Genomic DNA, 15,970 nt, shown 5'->3' with positions numbered 1-15,970 from the left:
GAAAGAGATGTCAAAAAGAAAAATGGTTTTAATTCCAGTTCATTTTTTCTCGCTTTCATGCATTTTCACATCATGTCAGTCTTGCTTGGGCACATTTTGCAACAAACACACTTGCCAAAGAATATTTGCAGTAAAATGACTGCCACGAGAATTTTATATGTCTACATTATGGTATGGTAAACTGGTTATGTATATTAACCCTTTAAACCCTGCTGGGCATTAACATTGCAGTATTTTATAGGTACTATACTACTATGCAAGATTCTTATTAACAATGTTAAAACTCTTATAATGTTTATCAATAGTAACCAGCATTCCTAAATAGTATACCTTTAACACACTGCTAATGTTATGAAAAGATACATAAATATGATCATGTAATGTGTGTGCTATTACATGAGACTTTCAACTTTTTAGTAATGATGGCTTTTTCAAAAAGAATGGCTTATCTCAAACATTAATCCAGATTCAAAGTGTACAGCTGGAAATAGGTTACATTATAATGGAATCAGTGCACTGGGATTTGTATCTGTTTAATGTTCTTCATATTTGGTTGATTATGTTCTGAATTGTTACAGTCATACCCAAAGTTTGATTGTTCTGTATGTTCTCTAAAATGCAGGCATTTCCTCACATCAGCTTCGGCACCTCCAGCTATTTTTATCTCTGAAGTTCTTTTCAAGCTCTGCATTACATTTTTGACTTGACTACATCAATGTTTTTGAAATTATTTTAGTTCTTGAGTTTGGGGCGTTTTCCAATTAATACAATATACAGGAAGGTTTGATACTTAATGCCATCTACAGCCTAAGGAGAGCCCTATGTTGAAGGTCAATCACTTGAAAGGGAACAGACAGAAAAATCATCCTTTAACAAGCACCTCGCTTTGCAAGCAGGAAAAGTTTGCTTGAGTTTTTTAATTTTTTAAATTCTACCTGCTGTTTTCATCCTTGTCATGATTGCTGATTTGCAAATCCAAAATTGATAAAAATGTTATAGTGGAGGCTTTTGTAAAATAATATGATTAATAACAGGGCAAGCTATGACATACTTAAGTTTCAGAACCTTTCATTTCTCATGTGCTCATGTGCTAGGAATAGTCAATAATCCATCAATAATCAATCTATAGAAAATTTATCAGCAACTATTTTGATAATCAAATAATTATTTAAGTTTGTTTGTTTTTTTAAACAAAAAAAAGCCTTTTTTTTTGTTTAAAAAAAACATTTGCTGGGTTCGTGCTTCTTAAATATAATAATTTAATAATTTAAATTATTATTATATTATTATTAATATAATAATATTTTAAGTTATTATTATATTATTTTTTAATATAATAATTTGATGCTTTTATTTCACTACTTTCTGACATTATTTGACAAAATGATTGATCAATTAATTGATAAAATAATGACCACATTAACCAATAATTAAAAGAATTGCTGCAGCCCTACTGTGTGCCTCATCTACTCTACCAATCATGAACCTACATACATCTTTTTTTTCATCTCTTTCCCTTCTTCTCCACCACAGGAGTTTAAGTTTATGGGCCAGTGCCGTTCTCCTTCCGTATCGCCGAGCAGACAGGCCGCGTCCTTGACCAGCCCGGCTCAGGAGGAGCTGTCGTTGTTCCAGCAATACCTTCAGGAGGGAAACCCCTTTGAGATGCCTGCTGAGCACAAAGAGGAGGAGACAGAGGATGTGCTGGCATCTAACGGGGTAAGTGGCAGCTGCAAAGACATGCTTCCAGTTGGTGCCTGCTTAACGGTTTGGAATGAGTTGTATTAGTGTGAAATGTTGTCCAGTCAGTGAAGCTGTAGTTGTACACGTTTTTCATTGCTTCCAGACAGATACACCCACTTACATAATTAACAAGGCTACCTGTTGAGGTGCATCTCCAAACAAGTTAATAAAGAGCCAAGCTGATTAATTGGGATATAACCACTGTGGTTCATTAAATTGTTTACAGCAGCTCTCAGGCTGTCATCACCAGGGCCATAACAAACTTTTATCAGCAGTGGAGGGCCAGCAGTGCAGAACGTGCCATGATTATTATAACACTTTGCTGCACTGACATGAAATACAAACAGCAAATGATATCTGTGGGTAGATCCCACAGCAGGGCAAATGATAGACTTAAGAGTGGAGCGGTGTGTATTTGTCATGTGGTCATTTCTATGAATTTGTGGGTCCTCATCAGTGTTGGGTGTTACGTGTTACATATTAATTGTAGTCACATCGCATTTGTCTATAAAACAGTAGTATGACGTGTTACTGTTCTAAATTTTGTAATTACATTACTTATCAAACAACAAAGCTGTTATTTTCATTACATGCCTCTACAATTATCCGTATAATGAGCAGATAGAAAAAATAAACCAGGCCAACAACAGCAACAGCATCCAGTGCGCCCGTGGAGCAGTTTCTCAGCGTGCTGGGCAACCTGTGCTAACTTTTTGGAGGAACCATAGACTTTTTAAACAGTCTATGGGAGGAAAAAGTTGTCTGACAAATGATTTAAGAACCTCCTCCTCATGAGGTGTAAGTGCTGCTTAGGTGATAAACATGTCAAATAAACGGGACTAGTCTGCTATAGAGCTCATGTTAGTTAGCTTACATTACCCATACAAACATAGGCCTAAATGTTTAAACTAAAATTGACATCTTAGACATCACTAGCTCGGTTTGATTCTCAACATCTCAGTTGTTTAGTTCATTTACTGAAACTGTGAGTGCCAGTTTTGTTATAGTATAATTCATTTACAATGCTACCGGCATGGTAAACAGCAGAGATGCAAAAAGTGGCGATTCCCTACCTGTGAAGCATCATAAAGTCTGAACTTGTGACAATTCCTTGATTTTATATTCCTTAAGTCCGTCAAGGTCCACTAATCAAAAGAATTATGATGATGATGTTTGATGTGTTCTTTATCCCATTTTGCCCTAATATAGTTTCATTTTGAGGCATTTCTAGTCTGCTGACAGTACTGTCTTTTTCTCCTGATCCTTCTTGTTATGATATGTGGGCATATGTAAGGGTTAATGGCATCATATTTTTAAGTTGTAATTACGTGACGATGCGTCTCAGGCAGTTTTGTAGAGTAATGCAAAAGTAATGTAACGACTAGTGTAGCAATTTACTTTCTATAGGGAGTAATTATCTAAAGTAATTCATTACTCTTCTTAAAAGTATAATACATTACTTTTTTGAGTAACACCCCAGCACTCGTCCTCATCCATCAGGATTCAAACATTTTCCTCAGCAAAGCAATACTGCCTGGTATGCTGTGTAGTGTAGTATTCGTATACAAACCTCTAACACTGGAAACAGTTTTATTCTTTAGAAACACAATTTCTACTCGTTTTTTTTGTTTAATAAAAATAGGCAGCATGTCGCCTTAAAAAACATGTATTAATGCTAAGTATGGTGCTGTTCCATTTTGCTGGCAGTCTGTGTTGTCCAGTAAAACTACCAGGCTTGCCACTTTAGTGCCATACATAATTGACAGAGGAGATAGTTTGGTGCTGTGCTTCGTGCAGCTCTATCTTTAAACCCAAAAGAGCAGCAGAACTTGGGATCAAGCATGAGCCTCTTGTCTCATCCAGCAGCTGAGAGCAAGCTTGTTTGCTTTGCAGGACAAATCTTAATCGAACAACGTAACGGGCATGGCATGCAACAGACAAATTGTGGCTAATGTCCATTGATTTCAAGGTACCTTGTACCTTGAAATCAATGGACATCTTGTGGTTGTGTGTCTACGTTAGTCTTATGGCAGGGCCCTCTTGTTCTTTGAGGAAAGTTTCTAGTCTCTTTTATCACACACACCAGCATTGCCTCTCTGGTACTGGCAGATCCTCAATGAAGCTTTTGAAATTGCTTCGGTAGACACTGGTGGGAAACTAGAGCTCACACACTCTCAAACACTCTAGCCTGAACATCTGCCCTGTCTTTGTTTTCAGTAATCGACTCATACACAGTATAGTTGTAGAAGAATCCAGATCCTTTATTAAGTAAAAGTACTTATATCACACTGTGAAAATACTCTGTTACATGTAAAAGTCCTGTATCGAAAATGCTACTTAAGTTAAAGGAAGTAAGTATAACCAGGAAAATGTACTTAAAGTCTTAAAATTAAAAGTACCAAATGCAGGCAAACCTTTAAAAACACTGAAAGACTCAAAATTTTTTAAAAAAAGAAAATGAAAGGAAAGACTCAAATGTATATCAAAATAGTTGGCACTTAATTATCTCTACATCAAATTCATACTTAAGTACAGCACTTGAGTGAATGTACTTTGTTACACTCCACCACTGCTCATTCAGAACAACGTTGTTTTTTGTAAAATGTGAAATATAGCTTTTGTTCATATATATTGATATTTCTCAGCTCTGATCACAGCCTGAAGAGTACTGACGTCAGGAGACGGAGAGAGGAAAACAAGCTCCGTCCTGGCTTCTGTAGGGTTTAATATAATCTGGACACAGTGATCCAGAGAATAGTGCATATCACTGTGTATGTTATCCACGTGTTCTTCCAATAATAAACATAAAGTCTAAAATCACTTGGATGTTCCTTCAAGGTTTATGCTGCATTCACATGGATTAAGGGAGACGGTAGACGGCAAACCAGATATCATTTTAGTGGATGAGAGCAGGACATTAAAATGAAGTGAGGCCGTCAGATAATACTAACATCTGTAACGGTAGATGGTACTTCTGTATGAAATATTTTAACTTTTTGTCATACCCCACTACAAAACTTAAAGCAGATGTTACATAGTTCCCCAACGATAGAAAAAAACCATGGGAAATTTGGAAAAAAAAAGTTCATTATTACACAACACAGACTTTTTTTTTAAATATATTGACATATTATCCTTCCAAGCTCATCATCAAAAGCAATATTGCACTATTTAACGTGTCAGGCTTACAGAAGCCATAACTTGGCTCGCTCTTAAGCTTATAATCCCTTCTATATGGCTTTTGTGTTGCCTGAGCTTGCAGTTAAGGACAAAGAAAATATTGTCTTATTTCAGGGTAGCTTTACCCAGACTTTCCCCTAGGATGTGAATTAATTTTCTGCTTTTCCTCTTTGTGCCAGTCCTTTCATGGTTATGAACCAATTAGGGCTAAAAGACGGGATATTTTACTGTCTTTTCAATTAATTTTTTTAGATAATTTAATCACAATTTGGTTTAACAGCACTTTCTTTCTCTCTCCTTCTTTATCATTTTTTTGCACTTGTCTTCTGGTGATGTGTCAGCAAAGTGTCACAGCATGTTAAAACAGTATTTAACTTTACATACTTACATCTCTTCACTGCACTGACCCTTCGAATATCTTCCGTTTACTTCATCTGATCTTTCTCTTCCCCAATTTAAGTATGAGTCAGACGAGCTGGAGAAGAGTGTGTATCAAGATTATGACAGCGACAGTGATGTCCCCGAGGAGCTCAAGCAGGACTACGTAGATGAGCAAACAGGCGATGTCCCCCTCAAGAGGTCAGTTTTATGACAGATTGTTTTACAACACTCTGACTACACACAGATTGGGGTATGCAGGGTTTTCCACACATTCATTTATTTGTGGCAGCTCGACACAGATTTTCTCAGATTTTTTGTTTTTTGGGCTGGACCCAGGTTTCCCACAGATTCTTAAAATGTCTTAAAAGGCATTACATTTATAGGTCTTAAAATAAGGCATGAATTGGTATTAAAGTATCTTTAATCAATCTGTCAAAGTGCTTAAATATAGGATCTTTATTGTTTTTTTCTGATGTTGCATTTTAAAAAATCAGAATGATTGGTTATGAAAACTTAAAAATAATTTATGGTATACATTTTGCATTGCATCACATGCAGATAATAATCAAAGAACCAACAACACAATAACATTTATCACATCCATCAAATGACATATCAAAGAGATGGATCTTTTTAAGGCAAACCAAATAGATACTTTTATAATAAGAAATGTTTCCATGTGTTCCAATTTAGAAGGTTTTAAAAAAAATCAGCATTTTAAGTAGATCATCCAATTTTTTAAAGGCCAAATATGTGTGTTTTATCTTACAATAAAGATTTTGATAAAATTGTTCCAACCCCTAAGTAGTTGATTTGTTTTTTTTTTTTTTTTTTGTTATTGTAAAATTGATCTTAGATTTCATTCCAAGTGGCCTTAAAAGTCTTAAATTTAACTTTTCTTAATCTGAAGGAACTGTGGCTGGACTGTTCATTGGGAGCACTGTTGAAATATCAATACGGTTATTTAAAGCACCACACTCCCGGAGCGCAGAGTGAGCTCTGGGCACACAAGGACCGGTTAAAAGCCCAGCACAATAAAACGTAACCCTTCATTTATTCCTATAGAACAAGAACTTCCTTCTTTTTAGAACAAGAGAGATTGAATTTAATAGATGTCTTTCATTTTCAAACCAACTTAAGATGCCAGTTGCGTTTCCATGGAAACCGCACCCCAGATCACATTCCTGTAATGTCAGGAACAAAAAGTTTGCTCTCACTAACTTCCACAGCAGCTCCTCCTCTAATCTAATCCATCAGTATGATCTGATCTGATCAGCTCTGATTTATCCAACAACTACAAACTTATCGACTGATCAAAAATCCTGTGAAAACCTCCAGCGGACATGGATCACAAAAAACACACACAAAAAGAAACTGGAAAGTGTGCTGATCCAGTGCCCAAATTCCCCATCTTGAGCTACCACCACATATGGTACAGATTCTGCGTCTGTGGGAAACACTGTTATGGCCTCAATGGTGCGTTGTATAACCAGGTGTGTGTGTCATTTCTACTCCTGGCTGTTCTGAAGTTATGAAAGCAAATGAACAGTGCATGGAAAAAGAAGTAACTCATGTTAATCATGGACACAAAATGTCCTTTTTTCACGGAAGTTCTTAACGGATACGAAGTCACGCATTATGACACTTTTTATGCATTTAGCAATGACAATTTTAGCTCCCCTCTGCCTAACCCTGCCAAGTAGGCAGAAAGCTTAGTATCAAGCTTTTTCCTACCCATGAAAAATTCTCTTTCTTCCCACCTCCTTGATTGGTGACTATTGAAAGATCAGCCACTGTTAAACAAAAGCGGAGGCAATTGTGCTCCTCCGCACTTTGTGTAAAATGATTCATTTTTATTTGAATGAGAAATTTAAATGCAACTGAGGAAAGTTTTTCGTATTTAATTATCAGTGAGTGTTGAATTCTAAGGGTCATATACTTAATGCAAGCAATAACTGTCATAGCATGTTTTGACTGTTGTTTTTAATGACTTCTTTGCTACAGCATGATGGAGTTTTTTAACACTCATAATTGTTTTTGTCAGTAAACAGACTGCAAGTGTATGTGGTGGACGACTTATTAAGAACCTGGACCCTTATGTGTACATATATGTTATATAGCTGAGCACTGACATTGAGTTTTACATGGGACAGAAGACATACAATAATGTAACATATTCAGTAGCTCCTCATTACAGAAGTCTTGTTCTAATAATCGTTTCCCCTCATGTAATGTAGAGTGACTTATTCATTGTATCGTGATGTTCGTGCTCAACGTTAAGTCTCGTCGTTTCACAGATCTGAAGTTGCCATGTGATTCCGCTTTAAATTGCCATGTTCGATTTCTTATTCCCTATGTGTATTAACCTGACATTAGCCTATAGTCACTAAAATGCTAATTTCCCATTCTTATAAGCAGGAATCACTAATGGTTAATTATTGAATGGGTCTCATGGTCACATCCAGAAATTAGAAAGCCCATGTAATGATTGCTGGCTAATATGGCTCAATGGTCAGTGTCAGGGGTTTGGTACTCCAGGATCACCAGTTCAGAGACTTCACCGCCGGGGTCCTCCTGTGTGTCATGCATTGTGTAATGGGTTCTTATTGATCAATTACAAGACTCTGACCCAGCTAAGGTTTTTGAACCTATGCGATCATTGCCGAGGATTAGTGATGTTAACATGTATTACCAAGTCTCTTCTCTTCTCATGACTCTGCCCTACTTTCTGTCTCACATCTTGCACGCATCAGTGTGTCTCGAGAGACCATAAGAAGCAAGAAAAAGTCGGATTACAACCTCAATAAGACCAATGCACCGATTCTCACAAACACCACCCTCAACGTCATCCGGCTTGTTGGTGAGTCCCTGGCACACACACACACACACATACCGTACACACTCCACTTCTCCTTGAGCAGCCACAATGGGCATTCTCTCCAGCCTGCCGAGGTGTCTGTTTATTCACCAATTAAGCAAGCAGGTCTTTGGTACTCTCAGATCTCTGCTGCTACCTGTGTGACTGAGCTGCACTAATGATTGTTAGCCTTCTGCCTGACCTCTAACCTTCGGTTTCCGAAGAGGTGCTCATACGTCTTTGTGACGTGGATTTGAAGACATCTTCTATGTTGAAGCGTGCCCTTTGGAGATGTGACCCTCTTGATGTGATTTTCATCATGTGTGAAAAGGAATTAGACTTGGCAGTTATCTTTCCTGTGTGGGTCGCACGGCTGAATAAATCATCCGTTATATGAAGTCATTTAATAAGTCAGGTTGATGCAGATCTGCTGTTACTTTAAAAGGGATAGTTAAGGGATTTTTTTAAAAACATTTTTTACATTATAGGCATAATGAGCAGAAAAGTGAAAACAGATAAATAGCACAGCAGAAAAAAATGAAAAAAAAAACATCAAGTAAACAGGTAAGTATGAGGTCATGGGATGTTAAAGAGTCAAAGCAAAGCCATATTGTTAAATGTTGAAAAATGGCCAAGGTAGCATCACTTTGCCCACCAGCAGTAGCATTTACTGGTTTTGCAAAAGCAAATGCCACAGCCATTTTTTCTGTTTCCTTTTGTCATGTAGCACTAATTTCAAAAGTATTTTCATTTTTCTACTGCATAGGCAGTTTAGCTTCATTAAAAGACCATCTTTCCAGCAGTGAAACACTTCTGCAACATTTCAAACAAAAAAAAAGTCTGGTCCTACCAGTTGTTTTCATTTAGAGTGCCCCTCTTCTGCTCATGCTTCAGAGATGCCCCACACATACAGTACAAAATAGAATAATTGTTTTCTTTTGTCTTTTCCTCATAAAATTGGTAATATTGATTCAGAGCTGTGTGACAAAAGTTAAAGTGGCAAACTGAGTGAAAAACCAAAGTTTGATTTCACGCAGTCATGTCTTATTCCGTCTGTGCAGCCCTTTGATGGAGTTAGATTGCTCCCTGAGTTCTCGGTATAGAATTCAAGAGAAAGGGCGTGAAAAATGAGAGTGTGAGAGAAATAGTGCTGTCTCAGTGGCAAAGCCGGCTAGATTGAGTTTATTTCTTTTTTCTTTTCCATCCATTCATCGGTTCTGAGTCAATGGTAACCTTGTTACACCCCTGTACCTCTGTACTTGTTGCTTTTATTACCTCGCTCTTCAACTGAATCCTTGCCCTTGAGTTTATGCAAATGCAATATGTTCCTGCTGAAGTTCTTCCCAAAAGGATGTGGTTCCACTTTGATTAACTGCCTGTAGTTTAACTCTGTTAATCTCCTTTAAGATGTAAATTAGACCAGAAGCATTTCATTTACTGTTAACCGATACAGGGTAAAAAGCAAACACTTTGAATATAACCAGATATGTTAACACAGAGCAATTCGCCCTGTAATGCAAGCAGGAACACGTAAAGCTTATCCAACAAACTTCTGGTTACTTGTTTATTTTCTGTCCTCCCTTAACAGGAAAGTACATGCAGATGATGAACATTCTGAAGCCAATCGCCTTCGATGTCATCCACTGTGTGTCACAGCTCTTTGACTACTACCTGTATGCTGTATACACCTTCTTTGGACGCAATGACATGGTACAGCATTTTTTTTTAATTCATTCCTATGCTGCTATCTGATCACACATTGCATATCTATGTTGAAGAGAAATGTGACTGTCTCCACTGTCACTATACTGTTAAAAATCCACAAAATTCAACACATGCTCACCACGTCATGTAGTCTTGGTTTGCATTGGGTTGCATATGGCATCTATAAAAACACACCAGCACACACATTGTACAGCTTTCCAGTCGACTGAATAAAATGCTGGTATTGTACATTTCTGCCAACAACAGATATTTTACATTTGTATTTGTCATTTGTATCATATAAACATTTTAAAGTGACGTAGCTCAGATTACATGTAAATGAGTTTCTCATCAGGAGGAGGAGAGGATGGTGGATTGGGTGACATCAAGGCAAGACAGCTGCAAATCAGCTGGCAGCAGCAGACCACTGTTCAGACCAGCAATTGACAAAAGGGTTTTTTTTAACAACACTTCAGGACTTCAGGACCTGTGCTTGTAACAAAATGTATATTTTTTAATGAAATGTTGAGAAATTTCCAAGTATGTTTACTACTTTTTTCCTAACCCTAACCAAGTGCTTAAACCTAACCACACCTTAAACACAGCACTGTCACAACATACAGTTGAAAACTGATAAAGAAATGGTAAGTTTGAACATATAAGTTATAAATGAAATATACAAATTTTACATATAAAATGCACAAATGTAACAATATCCATGGTTTGCAGGAGCCTACAATGCCAACATTACTTTGGCGACTGGGTGTACAGACAGATGTAGCTGTCACAATATTGTGGCTATGATGTGGCAATCTGAGGAGCAAATTTGATTTAAATGCAGCATTGACACCCATCAATTCTTAGAAATGGGACAGTGAAAAATTAAGAAAAAAATTAAGCAAACATGAGCACACAATAGGGTTATTATATATTTTTTCCATTGCAACACCCGCTGTTGCATAATATTGCTTCTGCTGCATCAGTGATGTGGTGCTTGAAGAAAATTGCCTGCATTTATTTCTGAGGATTGATTTTGACATTTTTCACATTTATTGGATTATGTACAGTGAGACAGGGAATAACTGCTGCTTCCGTCTTTTATCATTGCTGCCTCAGTTCAGTTTTGAAGCTGAATGTTTGGTTACAGTGTGGGGGCCCAGTTTCCCCCGCTGCATCCAAAGACTATCATGTCATTTATACTGTGTCTCACAAAGACAGAAAACAGCATTTGTGTCAGTATCACCCTCAGGGAAGTGGTAATGATAGCAGCAGAATGACTTCTGTCCCATCGAGGTGGAGGAGATAAAGAGGATGAACGCTCTGTGGGGGCCGCTCTGCTGCACAGTATTGACGTGTTTGTGTGTGTGTTTGTCATGTGGAGATGAGGGAAGGGAACACACTGGTTTGACAACTTGTCAAGAGGTTGCTTTTCTCGAGTGTCTTTATCTGACCACAATGAGTTAATGTACACAGTGTGAGTGTGTGTCATGCCTTTAGACTGTAAAATCTGACAAGTTGATCTCAGTTAAAAAAAATCTTGAAAACCGATTGCCTTGAAAAAGGAAAGTAAATATAACTTTAAATCCTCATTTCTGATTACTTTATGTCTAAATTTTAAGTTTACCTGAAATTAAACTGTATTTACTTGATTTTGAAAAGTTGTTGCAAGTGTCAGCAACTTTTGTAAACCGAGTTAATCTGACTTAACTTCATGAAAAAGAGATTTTTTTCAATGATGAAGTCAGGAGATCTGCAAGTTCTGTTATAATATTTAAGAATATTCAAATATGATCAGCAGAAAACAGACCGTACAGTAAACTTGGTTTACTGAAGTTGCTGAAACTTAGAAAGATTGATTTAATTGAACTTCTTCTAATTAAACAACTTCATGATATTAAGTAATATGACCAAATTTTAAGTACACTTAACAATGAGATATACAGTAAACATTAATAAAGACTAATAGTTATATTTACTTAAATTTTTTAAGGCAATCTGTTTCCCAGATTTTTTTTTAGTAAAATTAACTTAGATTTTACAGTGTGGTCATATCACTGTTTCTCCGTTTCACTGTGTACCTTGTCTGAAGCTATCTTTTCCTCCTTACACATTTAATGTATGCCATTTTCCTGCTCCTTACCACCCTTTTGCTCCTTTCACATAGCGCTGTGCGTATTTCATCCCTTCATCTCTTACCGTTCTCATGTCATTCTTCATCTCTCTGTCTGTATCTCTCTAGAACTCTCACTTTCTCTTCTTCCCTCATCTCACTAGTCCTCATTAACTATGATAACATGAACTGGCCCATTTCATTAGTAGTCTTACTCAAAGAGGTACCTACAGCAAAATGCTAATGCCCCCATGAATCTTTCAAAAGCCTGTGGAAATTGCTATGCACACGTGCTGGTATTTTGACCTAGGCTATGCTGTCTTTACACAGCTGGAATCAAGATTGAGCTGCTTAACTTCTCCAGTTAAGAGTAATGGGTGGCATTAATATTTAAAAGGGTAAATACCCCATTATCTGTGTATATTGACCCTGTCAAGTCTAGCTGCACCATTGACTCTGTCACACACATGCTAAAGATGCATTATGTGCCATGCTCACAGATTCTTCATCACCATTAAGAACCAGGCTTTCACCTGCTCAAAGAAAGGCAGAGTTAGGAACTGTTTTTTTAAGTGATTAATGTTGCAAAATTATGGAAAGTTTGCCTTATTGAAATAACTTGTATATTACTGCTATTCCTCCTGGGTGTTTATTCTAAGAAGAAAGAAAAAAGGATAGACAGAAAGGGAAATAAGACAAAAAGATTGTGAATTGAAAGATGAAGGGAAGACAAAGATAGAAGACTATGAACTGCAGAACGAAAAAAAGTGTAGAGGCTGGATACTCAAACACTGAAGTAGGAGAGATGTGTTGAGGCAGAGCTGCAAAGAGAAAGAGATCAGAACAGGAAAGTATCTGACATGTGAATAGATGGCTTCTCTGAAAAATGAGCAATAATGCAAGAAATAGTTCTTTTTCATTCTCGACTCTTGACTCCCACAGAAAATTTCTCTCAGTAGATGATATTCGTCTTGCACTCAAACATGCGAGTCAAAGTGTTTACGTCATCAGAGGCTCCTGTGACGCAGGATAGAAAAATTACCCCCCAACTCTCATAATTGCTTTCAGTCTTCCTTTAGATAATTGTGACCCCATGGCTGAGGACTATAATATAACCCTTTGACACATAGATCGACATCAGTTTTTTTTATTCTGCATTCAGATGCCTTTCACAAGCATTTAAACCTTCAAAATATTGAACAAATTGGTTTGGTTTCAGTCCAAAAATGTGGGATAAAAGGAATGACCTAAAAAATGAGAGAGAGAGAGAAAATCATTGGACATTTTTAAATAACTATGGAAAAATACCAAGAAAACTATCTACAGTCATTATAAATTTCGGATATTATTGTAATTATCAGATGTTATTATTATTTACATGTACATTTTCTTTTTCTTTATCATTTTTTTGCTTGTTTCTGGTCATTTTCTTGTAACTTTTTACCAATTTCTTGCAAGTTTCTTTGGTCATTAAAAAAAAGCTCACTGTCTGCTTTCCAAGTTTTTGAAAAAAAAATTAAGCCAATATGTTCAGGTTTCAAAGAGTTAAGATACCATTATTTCACTGGTTGTCAGGTCAGTTTATAGTTGGAGTTACAATTTTCTGTACCAGTGCAAAACAGTTTAACTCTTTCAGGCTAAGAGTCGTGTCATTAAATGGGTGCACCAGCAAATTAATAAAGCACTTTCCTAAAGATGGAGCATTTTTAAGAAATTGATTTTTAGTCAAAATAGAAGCAGAAGGGGACGAGATATCCTGACGTTTAGACTTTTAATCTCTAGAATGGGTGGAAATTCTCCAAAGAAATTTGATCCTACGTTTCCCATAATGCAATTCTATAGCATATTTCATTAGATTATCCCTACCCAAGTTTTTTAAATGCCAGAAGTTTTTTTTTTATAATAACCGCCCTGTCCGCTAATGACATAATCAAGGTGATCTCTGCAGGGTTCCCAATCCTTTAAAGTTCAAAGTTGTTGTTAAACAACAAGGTTCAGAAGTTTTTGGATATTTCCACACTTTACCTGGCTGATCAGTTTCTGATAAGTTAGAACAGTTTTTGATGTTTAGAGTAAATCCACCCATTTCTTGCTTTATTCTTATTATTTTTCTTTGTGCTTTATAAAAATTCTGTAATACTTTCATTACCCTGATATATTTTTTTAAATTTGAGATTTTGCTTCTTGTTTTTCCCTTTCTGTTCATTCATCACCCATAGCCTGTCCCAAGCCCGTCTTTGCCAGCTCATGGCGGCAGAGACGCAGGCACTGCCAGGGTGGTGGGTCCAGCTTGCTTGGTAAGAGTAGATCTCTGGAAACATTATGACTCATAAGCAAGGTTTTTCCCCTGCCTTGTGAGTCCAAAATACTAGTCAACATTTGTGTTGTGGTTGAATTGAAGCCCTTAAGGTGTGCGTGATTTGCTTTCTGAAGTTACATCATCTGAAAGGGATTTCAGAAGCTTTTAGATGGTGAGTTTGCTGTGCTTCCTCCCCCTCCAAGCTCCTCTTTTACCTCTCGTCTGTCATCCACTGTAGCCGGTGTGACTGTCTGATTTTGATATCTGTTCCTCCCAGTTCCTCCTCCCTCTTTTGGATTAGACTCAACTAGAAGCAGAAAGTAAAGATTCTCTTGTCTCCGGCTACGTGAGATGAAAGCCAATGTTGCCGTGTGTGTGTGTGTGTGTGTGTGTGTGCGTGTGTGTGCGTGCGTGCATGCTTTCACACTCTGCTAAAGTGTGTGAGCGTGTTTGTGCATGGTGCAGACACTAACTGTGTGTGCATATGTGTGTGTGTGTGTATTCTACAGTATGAGTCATCGGGTCTGGGCCTTATCAGCAGCAGACTGAGAACCACACTGAACCGGATCCAGGAGAGCCTCATTGACATGGTGAGACTGTAACTCTCTTCCTCTACTCTGTCTCACCTTCTCTTCTACTCTTCCTTTCTCTTTCACCATCACTTTTTACCTCATCGTCTGTCGTATTTTGCGACACAAACATGCTCTCTCCTCTCCCCTTTCTCTCCTCTTTGTGCCACTACCTGCATTTTGTTGCCCATCGACTCTATCCAGCCAGACCACATGTCTGATCTCACAGCCGGTATTGCCACAAAATGCATTATGGGTCGTCATTATCTGGCCAGTGGTCACTCACACATACACACACCTCCCTGTGTTTAAGTGGCCACACCAGGGTGGATGTGTGTTATTCCATTAGGGCTTTCAATCACTGCTCCCCTCTGTGAAACTACATAGTGACAATTAGTCTGGTGCGGTTCACACTCTCTACACTTTTTGTCTGATATCTTTCTACAGTCTGTCTCCTCTGTTACATGATGAAGCGGGTGTCATCTCTCATTTCTACCTTTTATTTGTCTCCATATCAGACAGGCTTTTTGGTCTGTGTTCAGAGAATCCATCTGTGGATTTTAGTCTGACTATATTCTGCAATACCGCTGAAGTTTTGCTCCCCTGAGGCAAATATGGAATTGTGTTGATCTTTTGGTTTGGTTTTTATTTGTCTTTAGTGCGGAAAAACAATGAGTTGCATCCCTTGAGTCTAATTATGGTGGAAGCGTGAGTAAATGGCTCGCTGAACTCATATTTGAGTCATTTTGCCTTGAATTCAAATCTGTACAAGACTGAGCTTTTATTCATTTATAATCTGTTATTTACACATGTTGGTTATGTACATTATTATTCAGAAATGCCAAGTTCAGAAGCTCTGGAAACCAGACAGCATTAGCTCAGCTTTTAATTTAACCCAGAGCTGCTGCATTGGAAAATAGAGAGGCCAGTATTGCGTATGCATAGTTTAATTGGATTTTTTATCATAGGCCACCAATTGTGAATCACAATCAGTTTTCAAAATGAAGAAGAAAATGTATTCTTCCCACTTGGTGAGATTCTATATAATGTTTTGTTTTTCATTTTCTGAGAATCTGTGGGGCTTCCTCATTAATGATGTATTATTACATCGTGTGCGCACATGTTGT

At 37.4% G+C, this 15,970-nt stretch overlaps 1 protein-coding gene across 1 annotated transcript in view; it reads left to right on the top strand.

The window, feature by feature from the left end:
* vps50 (VPS50 EARP/GARPII complex subunit) overlaps nt 1-15,970 on the top strand; it is a 133,721-nt gene that overhangs the window by 77,746 nt on the left and 40,005 nt on the right. The window contains exons 18-22 of the mRNA XM_042506207.1: nt 1,534-1,719; nt 5,384-5,502; nt 8,058-8,164; nt 9,750-9,871; nt 14,784-14,864. Of these exons, the coding sequence (XP_042362141.1) occupies nt 1,534-1,719; nt 5,384-5,502; nt 8,058-8,164; nt 9,750-9,871; nt 14,784-14,864 (615 nt within the window). The remainder of the gene's footprint in view (nt 1-1,533; nt 1,720-5,383; nt 5,503-8,057; nt 8,165-9,749; nt 9,872-14,783; nt 14,865-15,970) is intronic.

Source organism: Plectropomus leopardus, chromosome 18 (assembly GCF_008729295.1).
Source record: "Plectropomus leopardus isolate mb chromosome 18, YSFRI_Pleo_2.0, whole genome shotgun sequence".
NCBI classification, from domain to species: Eukaryota; Metazoa; Chordata; class Actinopteri; order Perciformes; family Serranidae; genus Plectropomus; species Plectropomus leopardus.
Note: the sequence above shows the minus strand (reverse complement) of the source record. Positions and strands in the feature narration are given on the sequence as shown.